At 42.0% G+C, this 18165-nt stretch overlaps 3 protein-coding genes across 5 annotated transcripts in view; 1 reads left to right on the forward strand and 2 right to left on the reverse strand.

Annotated features, from left to right (window-relative positions):
- The first annotated feature begins 1505 nt into the window (after positions 1 to 1505).
- On the forward strand, positions 1506 to 13146 carry chrm5a (cholinergic receptor, muscarinic 5a). Its single transcript, XM_070979963.1, has 2 exons — positions 1506 to 2144; positions 10114 to 13146. Exon 2 carries the CDS (start codon positions 10183 to 10185, stop codon positions 11761 to 11763), a length of 1581 nt encoding a protein of 526 aa, XP_070836064.1. The 5' UTR covers positions 1506 to 2144; positions 10114 to 10182; the 3' UTR covers positions 11764 to 13146.
- LOC139342722 (fibrinogen-like protein 1-like protein) lies at positions 13082 to 15367 on the reverse strand. The gene is made up of 3 exons (XM_070979964.1): positions 15309 to 15367; positions 15033 to 15193; positions 13082 to 13932 (listed from the first exon to the last, which is right to left on the reverse strand). Exons 2-3 carry the CDS (start codon positions 15172 to 15174, stop codon positions 13238 to 13240), a joined length of 837 nt encoding a protein of 278 aa, XP_070836065.1. The 5' UTR covers positions 15175 to 15193; positions 15309 to 15367; the 3' UTR covers positions 13082 to 13237.
- A 503-nt stretch (positions 15368 to 15870) lies between these two features.
- LOC139342505 (KATNB1-like protein 1) overlaps positions 15871 to 18165 on the reverse strand; it is a 34970-nt gene continuing 32675 nt past the window's right edge. For all 3 annotated transcript variants that reach the window (XM_070979637.1, XM_070979638.1, XM_070979639.1), the window contains exons 2-10: positions 17902 to 18014; positions 17800 to 17822; positions 17432 to 17708; positions 17223 to 17338; positions 17076 to 17126; positions 16901 to 16990; positions 16659 to 16763; positions 16327 to 16420; positions 15871 to 16236 (exon numbers count right to left, since the gene is read on the reverse strand). In XM_070979637.1, the coding sequence (XP_070835738.1) occupies positions 16204 to 16236; positions 16327 to 16420; positions 16659 to 16763; positions 16901 to 16990; positions 17076 to 17126; positions 17223 to 17338; positions 17432 to 17708; positions 17800 to 17822; positions 17902 to 18009 (897 nt within the window). In that variant the 5' untranslated portion in view covers positions 18010 to 18014 and the 3' untranslated portion in view covers positions 15871 to 16203. The remainder of the gene's footprint in view (positions 16237 to 16326; positions 16421 to 16658; positions 16764 to 16900; positions 16991 to 17075; positions 17127 to 17222; positions 17339 to 17431; positions 17709 to 17799; positions 17823 to 17901; positions 18015 to 18165) is intronic.

The following is an 18165-nucleotide window of genomic DNA, read 5'->3' on the forward strand; positions in this document are numbered from 1 at the left end:
ATCATGTCATTGGCATATAGCACTGACCTAGTCGCACAATCATTTCAGCGTGAGAGCTGCATTATGACAAATGTCAATTTGAAGTATGGGAGGGCGCGTCGTCTATATATTGTGCACTAACCAGCCTCCTCTGCTCCACAGGGCAAAGTGCAGCTCTTTTTTCTGAGTGTCAGCACACTAGGCTACCTTATTATCACTGCAACTCCAGCTTTTTATTATCTTTTTTTATTTCATTTATCACCTCTGTGTTTTTTCCTTTATCTTATATCTTTAAATTTGCCTTTTATTGTGAGGCATTTTGTGATATCTGCTCTAGAAAGGCTTGTGACCCCCTCAAAGTGAAGCAATGTTTACATACAATCCACTGGCACAGCTTGAGTACTAGTATATGAGATGCAGGTAATTCAACCTTCTCAAATTGCCTCAGTTTTTAGGGGTCTGAAAATGTAAATACTATCCAATATTTCACAAAATTTCACAAAAAAATACCAGAACGTTTGAGAGATTAGAGACAAAACAATGTTTCATGCTAATCATCTCAGGGCCGCTCAAATTATCTTCCATTATCTTCCCTCAGGTTGAGAACCAGTTCAATAGACCATATAATATATCAGCCATACTGTATATCCAAAGCTTAGAAATTGAGGGTAATTTAATAATTGTCTGCAATGAAAGAAATACCGGATCAACAGCTAATATTGTCCTGTGACCTTGTGAGTATGAGCCAGTGATTAAATGAGGGGAAATACCTACAGTATGCTGCACGGTTCAAAGTAATATATTGGCAGCAACTGGATTCATTAGTGTATCTTTGTGGTGATTTGATGGGAGCTCATGGGACAGATCAGCTCCCATCATCCAGATTAAAACATATAAGGACTTTACACCCATCCAGGGCAGGTCGCCTAATGCCCTGCAAATAATTCCCCAATCAGCACAATGACATGCATGTTGCATACACACATGCACGCACACACACACAAACGCACACTCAAAGGTCCCAGTGAAAAACATCTGTCACTTCAGTAGTCTGCTTATCTGGCCAAGCCATGTCAGTGCTCTCCCGTGTGGTCACAAAGGCAGCAGTGGTGTTTTATGCTCTGCAGATGAGTTTGCTGATAGCCACACTGCTTAAGCCTCAGTGCAGTTCAAACCCTGAGACAGCTGGGAGTGGTCTCTGGCTTTTCTGTGAAACACAGACAAAAGACATGCCATTGGAGGTAATTAATGGTTTATGTGACAAACACATACAGCCACACAAAAACAGGATTTGGCTAGCCTGGTCTCACAAAACACCACAGCCACCACACACACACACACACACACACACACACCATAACGCCCCCACACCTTCCAGAATGAGCCCCTTGAAACCACCCGGGCACCCCCCCCCCCTCCGGACTAGCCCCCCCACAAGCCTCTCCTTCCTCCCTCTCACACTCTGTGGTCTGAGCTGCATGCTCACTGTCCCGAAACATGATGAACCATTCAGCCCTATGGGAATATTCTCCTCCCAGCAAGCTAGCGTCAGCTACATCTGTGTCTGTCAGCCACAGTGGATGCAGCGGCAGCTGTAGCAGCGGCGGCAGCAGCAGTGTGGCAGCAGCAGTGACTTGGCTGAGGTGTCAGGCAGGCTCTCAGTGACATTCTGCCTCAACTTGGCTGAGAGGCGGCACACTTCATCCAGCTCAGATCACACTGGGAGGAAAAGTTCTCCCTCGTCCTCTTTCTTTATCTCCGTAGCAGATTCTTTTTATTTATGAATGACTGAGGAAGGATGCGCTGCAACTTGAGGATACTTTTCTCCTCTGGGCACTCAGTGGCTGTGTTGGATGGCTGATGGAGAACGTGATGCTGTACTCTGTGCCTCTTGAGCAGGGATGACCGAAGCCTTCTGGTGTCCACGTCTCCTCCTACACTTTGTCCTCTTTCTCCTCTGTGCTCCCCTCTGGCATCCAAGGGTCAAGTCAGTAGGATTTCTCATCCACCTCTATCCTCCTCCAACTGTGTGATCCTATTCCTCAGTGCAGCACTTGACCTGAAGGCTTCCCAGGCAAAACAAAGGGATTAACTATGAACTTTGCTCTCACCGGGAGACACAGTGTGCCCTTACAGAGAAGACTGAGATCTGATGAAAGTCAACTGTGAGTATGTTCATCTGTTTTTTTTCTCCTCTACATCAGTGACTTGTTTCACAGTCTCTAGAGAATCATGAGTGATTGAATATGCACTTTTTGATGAATGCACAAAGGCGTGACCTGGATTTAAGGGGAAATAGCATCATGTGTGCACAAGTGCATGTCTGAGAGGTCTCAGCATGTATTTTTAATGTAGCCTTTTACCTTAATGAAAGCAGCAGAGGATGTGCAGCCGGAAAGATGTGTGTGCATCTGGTCTTCACTTAGTGTATAGAAAAGTCCAACATATTAAACTGAATATGCATTTGGTCACATTGTCAGGTACATTTTAAAGCCTAATAGTTATTGCTGAATGACTTGAAGAGATGTGTGTTTCCATGCGCTGTAAGTCAATAAATACCTCACCTCTTCACATAGTGGCACATCTATTTTAAACACTCTATTCTTTGTCTATGGTGAGTCTTTATCTCACATTCAAGTCTGCTTTGATCTGCTTCATCCATCTTCCACATATTTCTATAAACAGTCGTAGCCTGTCAGTAGTACACCATCATACCCTCCACACCCTGTCTCCCCTCCTTCTATCTCCTTTTAGACTTGTCCAAAGCGGTATCCTTATGTCAACTGCGTGTGTTTTAAAATGTCTTTTTATTCCTTACCCCAAAGAACAATCAATATTTTTCTCCAACACCTGAATCGCATGTCTCTCACCTCCTTTCCCCTCCTCTCTTTGATTTCGTGAAAATGACAAAACAAGAAAGGATTAAGCAGTGAAGCGTGATTTTAACGAGTCCATCCAGCCCCCACAGATCTTGTGAGGTGTTTCTGCAATTGTAGAAAGGTGCTGGTGCCTCTGGAAGCAGCTGCCATGAAACAGCAATGGTTTGTTGCATTTGGAAAAATCGTGACCTGATTGGAGTCCAGACTTGACTGTTTTTGTGCAGCTTTTTTTTTTTTACTTCAGGTAACATTCTTTGTAATTGTAAATGGTGGTTTGGGGGGTTGTCCAGCAGGGACATACTTTTAATACAGCATGAGACCTACTCCCATTTGACTCTAATTTTACCTACAGCATGCCAGGGAGCTAAATTTGTAAGCATATTAACAAGCTGAGGTGGCAGGTGGTCATTCTGGAGAGAGACGTTCCTATTGGTTGTTCTGCAGACGCACGCACGTCCATTCAGATGGATTCAATGGCGAAAAATCCTGCAACTTGTCATACATTTCCAATACCTCCTTTGCCTAAAATGGAAGTTGGTCGATGGGTTGCAAAGATGTATGATGACAAACGGTGGGGAATAACTTTTGAGGGGGGGCAGTGGTGTGTGTGTGGTGCACTTGGTGAGGCTCACGCTGTGGAGAGCGGGTACTACATGGCATGAGGTTTTGCAGTGAGACTTTCTGCTGCTGTTTGAATCTGTGGGTTCGGTGGGAGGGGCTTAGCAGAGTGATACAAGGCTGCAGAGAGAGAGGTGGAGGGCTTTGCTTGGTTTGCATAGGCTTTGCCTTCTGCAGCTTTAACTGAAAATTGACATTTGAAACAGCACAGAGGTTATTCACACAGTGAAAACTGCTTGTAGCTAATGTCACATCTATCCAGGTCAAATTGATCACTGTAAGAGGATGATTATAATAACCAGATTGTTGTCTTTTTCTTTATTTCGCATGCACATAGCCATCTGAATGACATTTGTGTATTTATTACATGAATTAAAAGTAATGAAATGGAAAGCTATGCTATGAGTTGGGAACAAACATTACACAACAGAGCCGTATTTAGAAAACTCTTCACAAAAGAACACAAATGAGTTTATAGCCACATCATTATCCAAATGATGGGGCATTAATGAAATGTTGTCTCTCAGAAAAAAGAGTGACGAGAGGCATTAAGCGTTATTGTTATATTCCCTTCAGCAGCTGCCAAAACCACTGGGGTGTCCATAAGTAGATCATAATATAAATGTAATGATCACAGTTATCATTTCACATTTGAGAAGAGATGTAATTCAAGTTTGTACTTGTTTTAAAATCGCATGGGAGAAAACATTTATTGAATAAACAAAAAGCAGGAAAGTATATTCTGTGCAGTGGACATTATCCATCCTAACATATGCCTCTGTGATGAATAGGGCTGCATTCCAACACTGACACACTAATAAACCTTTCACATTTCATGTTCAAGTCAGATCTTACATGTGAACAATTATAATCCTCTTTCTTCCTCCTCCAATGCCTGATACACAGTGATTCAAGCATTTATTAGGTTCTCACATATGCAGGAATCTTAATCATGGGTCACCGGGCTCACTACAGGATGCACGAACCATTGTGCCAAAAAGCTCTGGGCTGATTTGCACATCATACATACTCACCACGCAGACACACATGGTGTCCTTTGCCTCCTTCACTTTGACTTGGATCTCTTTTGCCTTCTTCTTCTTTTGGACTCTCTCATCTTCTTTCCCTTTCTTTCACAAATGCCACATACACACACACACACACACACACACACACACACACACACACACACACACACACACACACACACACACACACACACACACGCTATTTGCTTTTTACATTTCTGCTGTACAGAACAACTGAGCTTCAACCAAAGAGAGTGTAGAAAAAGGTTATGTATGTCTGGGAGGCCTGGTGGGGGCCAGTGTACGGAGCCACTGCACAGGAGCACTGATGGCCAGCTGCCAGACAACCTGCAGGAAGCCATCCTTCAGCATATCCACCTCTGCACTCAGTATGGAGGCTCAGGACAGATTTGTGCTACCTAGTCTCTTCTCACAGACTGGGCACTGTTAATCACTGGATCAATGACCATTACTTATGCATACTGAGCTGAGCCGGATATTTAAGAAGGCAGTCGGATACTCTTTGGATGTATATGTAATGAGGAAGTTTTCAGCTTTCTTGGCAAGAGTACTTGGCACAGATTCATAGGGATGACTTCTGGATATAATATCCTTATTCTCATACACTGTATGAACAAGTCACACATACAGTGTAGTTTGCTACAAGAACTTCTGAAGCATTTTTGTTGTTCAAACCTTTAGTCTGACTAGACAGCATCACAAAGCTCTCCCCATTATGCGTCACAATTTGATACACAAACTGCATCCATAAAAAGTCCAAAAACAGGCCACAACAGACCATATTCACTATTTTTAGCGATGCAGCATCCATGTTTACCCCACACTCTGAGTTCTGAGTGTACCATTAAAAATGCTTCCTGCTTCGATTTAGAAGCTATTAGCAGGCTTGACTTGTTCTACTGGTTGAGGTCAAGAGGTAAAATGAGTCCAGTCTTTGTGTGTGTGTGTGTGTGTGTGTGTGTGTGTGTGTATGAGTGTGTGTGTGTGAGTGTGTGCATGTGCGTACGCTTGGCAACATGTCATCAGTGAGTCAGGAATATCCTCATTTCTCAAAAGCTGCAGCTGTCATCATGAATTAAATCTTTTTGTGAACGTTTGACGATGATGGTTCCGTCCATCCACTTTGTTCAGAAAACAACAACAACGCAATACTCCAAAGACTTTTTCAGCTGGTGTATTTTGTTTGAATTCCTAACACACTGGCTTCAAAGTCTCGGCAGAGTTTAAAATGATCATAGAGCACTACAAAATATAACACTGAAAATACACTGAAAATGAGAGTCTACAGCTATGCTAGCATCTCTGTGAGGTTGTTCTTGATCTTAGTATGCTAACATTTGCTAAATTTAGCACTAATGTATTGCTCAGACAAATGGGATTGCCATTAGTTTTGCAGGTATTTGGTCATAAACTGACGGATAGGACAAGTGAAAACTTTGATATGATGATGGTGCTAAATGTCAGGGGATCAAAGGTTTCTGAGGGCAACATGAAGATCTGCTCCCAATTTCATGGCAATTTATTCAGTAATTGTGATGGACCCTCCGACCAACCAACACTGCCATTCCTAGAGTCCCATCGCTGGCTAAAAATATTGGAAACACTTTGAGTTAGCAAGAACATTCTCCCCCTCTGAGTGGGAAAAGGAGGAAAAAGTTATCTTTGGAAATCAATGTGCCTTTTTACCTCATTATGAGGACTTCTGCCAAGGTAAACAAGAACAAAATGACGAATAGCTGGGTTTGTGCACACCAGGAAAAAGCAGACAGTGTGGACAAACTCATGGCACCTCCAGTGTAATGATGTGGGGATTTGAGTGATGTGATATGAAATGCCATTCTATAACAGGATGAGGGACAATCCGAGTCCAGCAGGAGGACCCCCACAGTGACTGGAATGTTATTTGTGTGGGCCTCAGGCTGCCGCTGGCATTCCTGCTAACCTGGCACTGTCAAAAGAATGCCAATGAGTAAGGAACTTATTTCTCAAATACGGGGAAATGATTATGTGCAAAGCATTGCAGTGTGGTCAGAAATTGCGATAGGACCTCTCCAGTAGAGAGTAGTTAAGACAGATCAGGCAGTTTGGGATGAACATGTATAAACAAACCCAACAGATTGAGCATGAAGGAAACAAAGCAACTGTGAAAATGTTATTCCAGCTTAATCTTCAGCCAACTTTATTTCATGTCCAATGCAATGAGGAAACTGCAGGGTGAACCACATCTCACCCAATCACAGCACCAGAGTTACATTTAGTAACTTTAAGTTCTGTTTGTTATCTTAACAATCACAAAGTTTTATCCATCCTTCTGTGTTCACACTCAGTTTACTGAAACAGACTGTGCTGTCCTGATACAAACCACAAACCACCCTTTGCAGTCCGAAAATGAGAGATGCTGTACTGTATATGGGAGTGGTCAGGATTAGTCATCTAGGATCTGAATCACAAGCTGTGGTTACATGTTCACTGTTTTTCATTCTGACTGAAATCATTCGGATTGAAGATTTTGGGTCAGCTGTTTACATGGGATGTGATCTAATACAATGTGGTGCTGACATGCATTTAATCTGAACAGCTGTGAGACGTGCAGAAAATGACGAATACATCATGCATTCCGCTTCCTCAGCAGCTACCTTTCAGCACCTACCCATGCAGCAATATCTCTTTAGCACACATTTGATCAGCTCCACGAAGATGGATGCTGTCCTATTTTACTGTTTATATGAAAAGCAAACTCTGCAGAGGTCCAGTCCAACTTGAAAGCCGCCATTTTTTGGAAGTGGATAAAACATACATCCCAACATATTTACATCAAGATGGAGGGCAAGCGTCAAAGGAACGCAGCCAGAAAACACTCAGGATAAACTGTTTTTCTTTAGACGAGTTTATGAAAAGGTTAGAACTAACATTCTGCAACCGATTGCAATTTCAACAAATTGCAATTTTATTACATTTTCAATTGTCAATTTTGACCTGTTAATTCTGATTGAGGTGTTGATACAGAGCATTTTCTGTTTGTTCTTTTAAACCCACATCAGAACATCAGGCTCCATGCATCCCCCAGCATAGTGCTAATAAATGTGTTGACTGCTTGCCCTGATTCTCTATGAGCATGGGATTAGATTGACTGAGGGGGATATTGTAAAGCTGTTACTCTGCCCACATGTATGTCAGCAGATCTACACCCACACCCTGGCAGCAGGTCTGAAGGTCCAGTTGCTAACAACCCACATGGAGTATTTTCTCTGCGGAGGTGATCTGCCCCAGAGTTCACTGTGGCTCCACACTGAAATCCTCAAACAGTCTGTGTCTCCCAGGTGGTGGATTTAAGCCACTGTAGTTGTACGGGTCATTTTCAATAGTAAATCATGATTCTGGAGAACGTGAACATTCAGAACTTGGAAGGTCATACACCAGATGCTAAGATGAAACAAGGTGCTGAAATTCCCTAATTTTAAGCAGAGCAAGCGGCATGGCTGAAAATACTAATGCTGAGAGTCCTGAGAGAGGAGCGTCATCTATGGAAAGCTGGAAGGAGGGAGTGAGAACTGATTATCTCAACTGACCGTGTGCAACAGAATCTAGCCTCACACTCGAATACTGTACAGTCTGAATGGGCACAAATCTGTGCTTTCCCCACGGAGTATAGTCATCCATCTGCATATAAAAACGTTCTTCCACACATTTGATAAAAACCTTCAAGGCAAGACCACATGGCACTGTCATGAATTTGTAGGTCATGAAAGGCAAATAGGAATTTCCCACGAGCTTCAAACACACAGATCCAGGCTGGCATGGGTAAGCCCTTCAGCCACTATCGATTGGTGCGTCCAACACACAGGGATGAACTGCGCACACACACAACTGCTGTAGCCTGAGAATGGAGGCACCATGTGTGAAGGAGGGTGTGAAGGGTATGTGCTGCTGCCCTCTACTGGTGGATGGTGTGTAGTTACGTGTGAGAGTTGCAATGATCATGGATGTGATTTAATCAACCATAACAACAGTGCTTAAAAGGTGTGTGGGACCTGTAAACAGGATGTTTTTCAGCTCTTCTGGGCAAACTAAGACTGGAAAATATTACTTGATGTACTGCTGCTGCTGTTGATGTACTGAAAATGGTTCAGTTTCTACAGTATGAATGAGCCCCAATGCTATAGAGCTGCAGAGATGCAAATGCATTGCAGGGCTAGAGAACTGCAGCGGATACCCACACAGAAAACCTTAACTTGTTTGAGTGTTTTAGTGCAACCACTCTTAAAAGTTAAGATGCACTGCAGAAATGGTGATTTGATGCATGGCTGACAAATTAGCTGGCAGTGAAATTGAAATGTAGGCACATTTATGTGTTTCACCAGCCTTAAAGTTTGGCACAATCTGCACCCAGCATTTTCTACACTTTCACCAAATTTCATGCCTGAATGTACAGTACTGGCTCCCTTAGTGTGCTCCAACATTGGATTTCTGTGATCAGGAGATGCAAATGTTCACATAGGTTGACGTGTACTTAGCAATGGAGGTAGTATTTCAGTTTCTGGTGGGGTGCATCTGTTTGGAATGATATGATGACCATGATGACCTCTCTCATCCTGCAGGCAAATCATTTTACCTCCCACAGCGTATTCAAGTTGCCTCTAGCTGTAGATGTGACTGTGCTTTTCTGACATGATGTTATCTCAGCTAAAGACAGGCAGCTTTTTCATGGCATTTCCAGTTTTTTGCCCAGTGCATGCTGGGTAAGGCTCCCAATGACTGCGTGTAATGTTTGTATAGAGAATGAATGGAGATGTACCCTCAAAATTAGTCTGAACAGATTCATTAATTAAGGCAGATACTGCTGCATTTACACACTTGCATTGACTTATTTATTTATTACTATCGGATGCATTTATTCTGGAGAAATGTTATTCAAGAACATCACAAATTGGCACTGTCTTACCATCAGTCACAGTTTGCACACACTGAATTTCTTGACAAAAAACCCAAAAGGTGTAAAGCTGGTAGGCACTAAGACCAAATTACCCCAAATAACCACCATTATATAATTTGTTGGAGGATTTTAGGTTTTTCACAAATCAGAATAATCTATCATATTTTTTCATATTATCACAGAGAGGTGCCCATCCTAGTGAACTAGTGAGTTGGTGAATTTATGCACTATTAATACAACTGCGCAGATTTAGAGCAAGGAATTAAATTATGTAATGACCTGAATTTTTTAAATGTGCCACAGATGTTTGCAGAGATTGCCTAAAACGCTCCATATGGGTGTACTCATATGAGCTTTATCTAATTGTTTGACAATAGCTTAATAACATTTTTTCAGTGGATGCAACAACAAATAATAAGGAAAACAATGCTATCAACACCAACTACCAACTTCTTTGCAATTGAAGTAAATGCTATCACAAAATCTGATTTTACATTTTGTTTCAAGAAGCAAACGTTAAGCTTGTATGTTGTCCTTTGTGGTATCAAGCCATCTGTGAACATTTGGTGCATAACATGCTGAACTAATGCCATCTAGTGGCTATATATGGAACGTTTTAGGATAAAGATTAACATTTTCTTTCTTTTCTTTGCAGGAGATCATCCTGAAAAAGACAATCCAAACACCCTAATCATGGTTGGATGTTAATAAACACGAGAAGACCATGGAAGGAGAGATCATGCTGAACTCCACTGTAAATACCAGCACAATGGATCTCCACATGGTCACTCACAGTCTGTGGGAGGTGATCACCATTGCCACTGTGTCGGCTGTTGTCAGCCTCATCACCATTGTGGGGAATGTCCTGGTGATGCTCTCCTTTAAAGTTAACAGCCAGCTAAAGACAGTGAATAATTACTACCTGCTGAGTCTGGCAGCTGCTGACCTCATCATAGGTGTTTTCTCCATGAACCTGTATACCTCTTATATACTGATGGGCTACTGGGCCTTAGGGAACCTTGCCTGTGACCTGTGGCTGGCAGTGGACTATGTAGCTAGTAATGCCTCAGTCATGAACCTGTTGGTGATCAGTTTTGACAGATATTTTTCCATCACCAGACCTCTGACCTACAGGGCCAAACGGACTCCCAAACGAGCTGGGATCATGATAGGTTTGGCCTGGCTGGTGTCACTTATTCTATGGGCCCCACCTATTCTCTGCTGGCAATACTTTGTAGGGAAAAGGACTGTCCCTGAGAGACAATGCCAGATCCAGTTTTTCTCTGAGCCTGTGATTACCTTTGGGACAGCGATTGCTGCCTTTTATATCCCTGTATCAGTTATGACAATCCTCTACTGTAGAATCTACAAGGAGACAGAGAAAAGGACCAAGGATCTGGCGGAGCTGCAGGGGATTAACTATCCCACAGACTCTGGGGTCACCCAGCCTCAGAAGACTATTATCAGATCCTGTTTTAGCTGTAAATTACGGTCTGTGTCACATGACAGGAATCAAGCCTCTTGGTCCTCCTCCAGCAGAAGCAACGCTGCCAAATCAGCAGCCACAACCAATGACGAGTGGTCCAAAGCTGGTCAGCTGACCACCTTCAACAGTTATGCCTCCTCTGAGGACGAGGACAGGCCCGTGTCTCCAGGGGGCTTCCAGCCTTCCTTCAGGAACCAAGCTTGCGAGACCATCAAGAGTGGAGTGGGCAGTGAGAGTGAACAACTCAGCAGCTACGAAGAGGACAGCTTCTTCCAGACACCACCCAAAAGCAACTCTCAGAAGAGCAGCAAGTGCGTGTCCTACAAGTTCAAGCCCGTGGTCAAAGATGCTCATGTGGAGCACCACAGCAAAAACGGGGACACCAAAATGACGTCGTCAACGTTCTCCTCAGCCGAGTCCATGAGCGTTCCATCCACCTCGTCGACGTCTAAGCCCATAGATGCCACACTGAAGAGCCAGATCACCAAGAGGAAGAGGATGGTGCTGATCAAAGAGCGGAAGGCAGCTCAGACACTCAGCGCCATCTTACTGGCCTTCATCCTAACATGGACGCCTTATAACATCATGGTGCTTATTTCCACTTTCTGCTCAGACTGCATTCCCCTCTCACTCTGGCATTTGGGCTACTGGCTGTGCTATGTCAACAGCACCGTTAATCCCATGTGCTACGCCCTTTGTAACAAGACTTTCCAAAAGACCTTCCGTATGCTCTTACTTTGCCAGTGGAAGAAGAAAAGGATTGAGGAGAAACTATACTGGTATGGACAAAACCCTGTGGTCAGCTCCAAACTCACATGAACTTATTTTTTTTAAAGATGGTGTATAATGATGGCTGTAAATTATTTGTATTGATAATCTTGGCTTTATCAATCTGAATTCTACATATTAGGTGACACCAACAGTAAAAATAGGATATCAAGGGGCTGGTACGATTTCTCGTGCTCATTAATCAGTAGGTCTGCTACAGTGTATGTTAATTAGTGCTCAAACTTTGGAAATGGAAGAACAATGTCCCAAAATAATTATTGACAATATGTAATATAGTATATTGATCAAATAAAATTAGTGGGTGTAAATAGATTCCAAAATACTGCATGAAAACGCCAGTTTCCTCTGATTTTCCTCTTGTGGAGGAAATGCCATCAACACAGATTATTTCATGTTGTACTGTATTCATGTTCAAGATGTACAATTTGGTATCTGGAGACCATGACAAAATTGTTTCAGTCTCATAATTAACACTGTATATTGGTTTAATGATAAAAAAAAGAAAATGCCAGTATCCTCCCTCAACTTGAGGCTCTTCCACCCAAAATGTAACACACGCAGGTATGTTTAATTCTGTCAGTATTGTGTTTGTATTGAGGTTGCACACTTTGGAATTACTGCTTTATTTTAAAGGGCTAATATTCGTTGTCCTGATGTCAGAATCTGCTTGCTCAGTCAAGATTGTAGCTTGATACTGATCAAAGCCTCTTCACACGTGCCAATGCCATTTGTCAGGTGAGTGAATATAGATTCAGCTTCATTGTTTCACATTACACATTCTGCTGAGTAATGACTCCATAAATTAAATAACAAAAAATAACCCCAATAACCCCAAACTGAATCCTACTGGTCTACACTACAACCCCTACAAACTTGAAAGACTCGCTAGTCATTTCATTTAATCAGAAAAGTGTGGAGGATTTAAGAGCACACATTGTTTATTATCATCTGTTTATTAATCTTCATTCTCAGGATATTTTCTTTTCTTGAGTATTGCTATACAGTATTTGTTTTCTCTGGATTACTGTAGCTAAATTAATATGTCATCATATCTTCATTGTATTTCTGGCAAACTTGTAATGTACTGTGGCAAATAAAAAAAAATGTTGTTTGTGAAATGTTCCGTAAGCAGTGGATTGGAGATGACATGCAAAAGATATTTTACATGTGTCACGCTACAATGTCATGAAACACTTTTTGTAACTGTGATAAACCAGAAATCTGCACTTGCAATTTGGGGAATGAAAGAGATTCTCTGCTCCATGTATTGATAATAATGTGTGATGGAAACAAAGCTAGAGCTAAAACTGTAATGCATTTTCATACTGTGTTCCAAGTTTGTGAATCAGTTGTTGTTCTTTTCAGTATTTTGTGATCATGTCCATGCATTTCTGAATAAAATGTGGTGAACTGAATGTAGTGTTCATTGCAAGAAAACCTAACCCCCCCGCCCAAAACAGCTGCCAAATCCCGTGTCATTCAGTCTCACAAATCCTAAGAGCCCTTATAGCTCATCCTTCTTGCATTCTCCACTGTGAATCAGTTTAACTGTGTCTGAAGGTCTCACCATCATCCATGCATACTTGCACAGTCGCTCCTTATTGCAGTCCTTTTGCCAGTAGATGACATTCCTGCGATTGAGGTTGGCACCAGCACAGGCGTCGTACCACCAGCCTCCTCCTGGCACCCCCTGAAACTCCAGTTTAGCACAATTTTGGAAATAATTGTCATTGTCTCTGTCTTTAGTGGTGAATCTCTGGTTGTCGTGAAGGTAGTTCTCTGTATCCAGGGTCAGAGCGTCCATAGCTGTGCCTTGGAACAACCCCAGCCTCAGCCTGAATGCTGATGATTCATCCTCCACCAGGAATGGATCATACTCCCCCATTTTAGTGATGGCATCTCGGTCCACTAATTTTACTCCCAGTGTATAGCGCCCAGGGCCTTGAGTGAGCTGATGAAGGTATTCATTCCCGAGCCAGTGATCACCGGTTACATCCCCAAAGCCCAGCCTGTATTCATCCCAGGTACGATCGAAATTCACACTGCTGTTGACGGTGATATGCTGCACCACGGTCCAGCCTCCCTCCTGCATGGCACAGAAGGCCACGATGGGGGAGTCACCTGGTTGGATGAGATACACCCCGTCTCTGGCCTGGCCTGAAGAGGCGATCAGCATTTCATGGCAGTCTCTGGGCAGCACTGTTGATCAAATTAATATATCAGCCATTACTGTGAATTAGTAAAGGATAATTGCACTTATTTAAAACTTCTTTTCAGATATGCACACTGAAATTCAATAATATCAAATTAATCACAACTACCTTTTTCTTATTTAATGAACAGTTTGACATTATGGGAACTATGCTTATTCACTTTTGTGAGTTAGAGAAGACTGATGCTGCTCTCCCACCCGGAAGACACTTAACTTAGCTTAGCACAAAGATGGGAACAGCGGGAAAATAGCTAGTGTGAATCTGACCAAAACAAAATCCAACAAATTATTATTACAAGTTATAGTATATTGTTTGTCAATCCATGTGAAAACCAAAGCATGAAAACTACAGTAAATGGTTTTATGGGGGATTATGTGTTGTTCTATGACTTGGCTGGGGTGCAGAAACTTCCTGGAATCCTGGACCATTATCATGATTAAAACACTTTGGTATTTGTACTGATTAAACAAACAATACTGTATAGCATGTTAATTTGTAGGCTTTAGAGTTGCCGGAATACAGACTTTGTTACCTTTGGACAGAACAAGGATAGGTTTTTCCCCTGTTTCCAGCCATTGTCCTCAGCTAAGCTAGTAGGCTGCGAGCTTCATTGATTGCTTTATTGAACAACATTTTTTTTTTTCCATGATGGCAAAGTCATGACCCACCCTAATCTGACTGATTGGTTAGCAAGAAACTTTCAGCAAGAAACAGCAAAGTCAGGAATCAGCCTTTACTTTGAAGCACTGTTTCTCAACGTCAGGTCAACATGCTAAAACCTTGATCAACTGCCAATCTATCACAACTGTTTGTCTGGCAAACTATGTCATCAAAATATACTGTACAAATCACCTCACAGGACCTAACACTTATCATTAATGAGTTACTAAACAATTTGGGTGTACAGCCTGGAATTTGACCCACTGACATGAGAATGGAACAATCTGAGATAAAGGTAATTCAGCATTTAAGAGCAATCACAGGACTGAGTTTGGAAGATTCTTCAATTACACACAAAGTACATACTTGAAATACACAGCAACAAGAAAAGCCAAGCTGAAAGTGAAAATGTACACGTATAAATACCTCTCATGTCACGGTTCAGGACAAACTTATGCTCATCTGGAGGAATGAGATTCAGGTTCTCAGCTTGGAGATGCTCCATGTCAAGTCCAGCCACACTGTGCAGCAGCAGGGCCACTGCTGGCAGCCAGCATCTCAAATACATCGTCCTTCACTTTGCTCTGCTGTCAGACCAACAGTGTTTAGTTAGTGATACAGTACTGCAAGCTAATAATCCGACTCAGTGAACTTGAATGAAGGAACGAAAGATATCTTGAAATGTAAAGTCAATGGTCTTACCTTCAGAGCCACATGCATGAGGTGACAGAAATATGCTGCTCTCTGTACCCAAATCTTTTCCCAGGCTCCTACTGTATTAGTCTACATGGACTGAATGGAAAGCAGCAGCACTGCCGATTTCAGATTGAGAGTTCACTGAAATCCTCTGTGTCTCCTGCCCAGTCGCAGCTGGACTTCAGCCTCGGGTTCACAACACAATGACACCAACCCTCCACTTATCTCTGTCAAGTGAGATAAACCCACATGTAAATGAGAGATATGAGCTATGTAAACCCAAATCTCTGACTTATTTAAATCTCTTCAAGACTGAATGAGGCTGAAGTCCAGATGACACTTTTCAAGTTAAATACGTTGCTGGTTATTTGGCAGCTTATTTTTCTACCCCTTATTTCACCTAAATGTACTTTAACGTGAGGTTAGGTACAGCAGGTACAGGTCAACTGAAGTGTGTTTTGTCGTTGCACAAACAAAACTGAGACATGTCAGTGCTGTCTTCTCCCAGAGAGGAAGGAGACTGCAACATCTGGTTTTAACAAATGCTCATTTCAATACCACAAACTTTGAAATTTAAAGTATACATTTTATTCATCACCAATGGAGCAATTAAAGAGAAAACACAACATAATGAAATTCTTACATTACTTCATATGAAAGCCTCCAAATTTCTGTGACATAACATCTTCTTGTTGATCATAATTACAACATCCTACTTGCTCAATGAAAAAACCATGATTAAATCTATATTGCACATTCTCAGTATGTCTGTTCAACTTGTTCTACAATAAATACATGAAGCTCTACAAACACCACCTGATGGCAGGTAGAGTACAAGCTAAAAGGCACTTCTGTGTGGAAACAACAGCAGAGTGTTTTGTTATCTGGCTCATCATTGCCGTCAAGTGAGTTGAGACAGGAAGGAATCAATGACCTAAGGGAAAAAGGATATTTTTTTGTGTGTAAGAAAATTCAAAGCCATTAATGATGGTGGTGATGGTTGAGTCATACTTGCAGCACTGACCTTTGCAATGTCTCCAGCAGTTCCTGGAACAGATTTCATGAAAGGTTCCTGACGCCAGAAATCCAACAACTGCTGATTAAAGACCTGGAAATTTCTGTAACACAGTTAAATAAATACGTGATTTACACATTGTGCCAAATACTGAAAATTGTGACAAATTCTCACTAGTTTTAAATGGTGATGCACAAGTGCTTTAGTTACTATTGTGTATCTATTTTAAAGGTTGAGTGACTGAACACATAATGCATATTATAGCAATTAGCATTATGTTATTTTGTTATTTGGATATACACAACTTTGTCTTACAGCTCATAAAACACAGCGACACTTACTTATCTGACAGAGGTTTAGTTGATCCACTACAGCTACTTGCTCTTAGCTCCTCACACCAGTTTTTCAAAACTGAATTTATCCACGTTAAACCAACAATAAGATACCTGTGAGAAGCAAAGACAACCTTCAGTCGATTGCAGGTCTGTACAGTAATTATCCTGCCACATATTGTCTGTTCCACTCCGTGCATGGTTTCATTCTTTGCAAAAACAAAGCAGCTCATTACAGCTGGAATACTCACTCTTCATATGGATTGCTGAGGACTTTCTTCACTAAGGGAAACAGGTCAACGCAACAGCCGATGGTGATTTTGGGGGAATCCTCATTAATGCTGCAGAGAAAATTAATTTAAAGTAACATTTACTCTTCTCATAGGCAGTGTTGACTCAGACCTTTACAAAATTCAAGCCACTCACCTTTTGCTTATCAGTGGTAGAAAATCAACAAACACACCAATATCTTGGATTCTGTACAAAGACAGGAAGCAACAACACTTGAAATTCGAGAGAACATTAATTGTGTGTGTTACATGTTTGATGCCGACGCTCACAACATGTACATACCTCAGAAAGTACGTCAACAGCTCTCCAACACTTCTCTGCCACAGTGTTAAAGACACTTTCAGTCTCAGATGTCTGCCAAAGAGCACATCAGTCATAGTGCTATGATCCTTTGTGAGCTGAAATACATTGTGAGGTTCAGATAGTGTTATTTGCATATTAGTAATACAGTCAGAGGCATTAACATAGTCTGAACTGTGAGCATGTCTGACCTCAGTGAGTGCACAGTAGTCAGCTTGTTCAGAACCAGTTCTTGCAGTCTTGTGGTTGCTATTGACATTTAGTGGGAACTCCCAATGGCCCATGTCAAATATCTCCTGTTGCATGTCCTGCATAGAGTTCATCTCATTCTCCTTGTTTGCAGCATCAAAAGTCCTCCCAGCCCCAAGCTGCTTCCTCCGAGCCACCGTCAGATGATGGGTCTTCCTCTTACATGACACAACCCGCTTCACTCGACCTGGGTTGTTGCCCGAGCGGCTCACTGGATACCTTGGGAGAGTGCAATGCTCAAACATTTTGTTGAAAGCTAAATCACATTATGCACTTGCTGTAATGTAACCACAAAATATGCACGGCCTACCTCTTCCTGTTGACCTCCTCCACCTGCATTTCAAAATAGATTTTGCATGGTGATTAGAGGTCCAGCATACCGAAAATGTGTCTAACCTGTCACTTAGCTCACCTCTTTCGTGGTTTTCCCATGAGGATAGGTCACTCTGTACTGGGCTGCATCCTGCTGGAAGGCATGTTCAAGATTTTGGCACTCTCCGTCTTCACTGTTGGAGTCCATTAGATCTAGAGAAAGAGATGATTCTTTTCATCATTTCTAATGAATTGTTAGACGTAATAAAATACGCACACACAGTCACTCAGCCATTTACTATTGTGGTCAGGTGGATATAAAAAGATAATCAAAATAAAGTCTCTAAACAGCCTTTATTTAGCA

The sequence above is a fragment of the Chaetodon trifascialis genome, chromosome 14, assembly GCF_039877785.1.
Source record: "Chaetodon trifascialis isolate fChaTrf1 chromosome 14, fChaTrf1.hap1, whole genome shotgun sequence".
NCBI lineage: Eukaryota > Metazoa > Chordata > Actinopteri > Chaetodontiformes > Chaetodontidae > Chaetodon > Chaetodon trifascialis.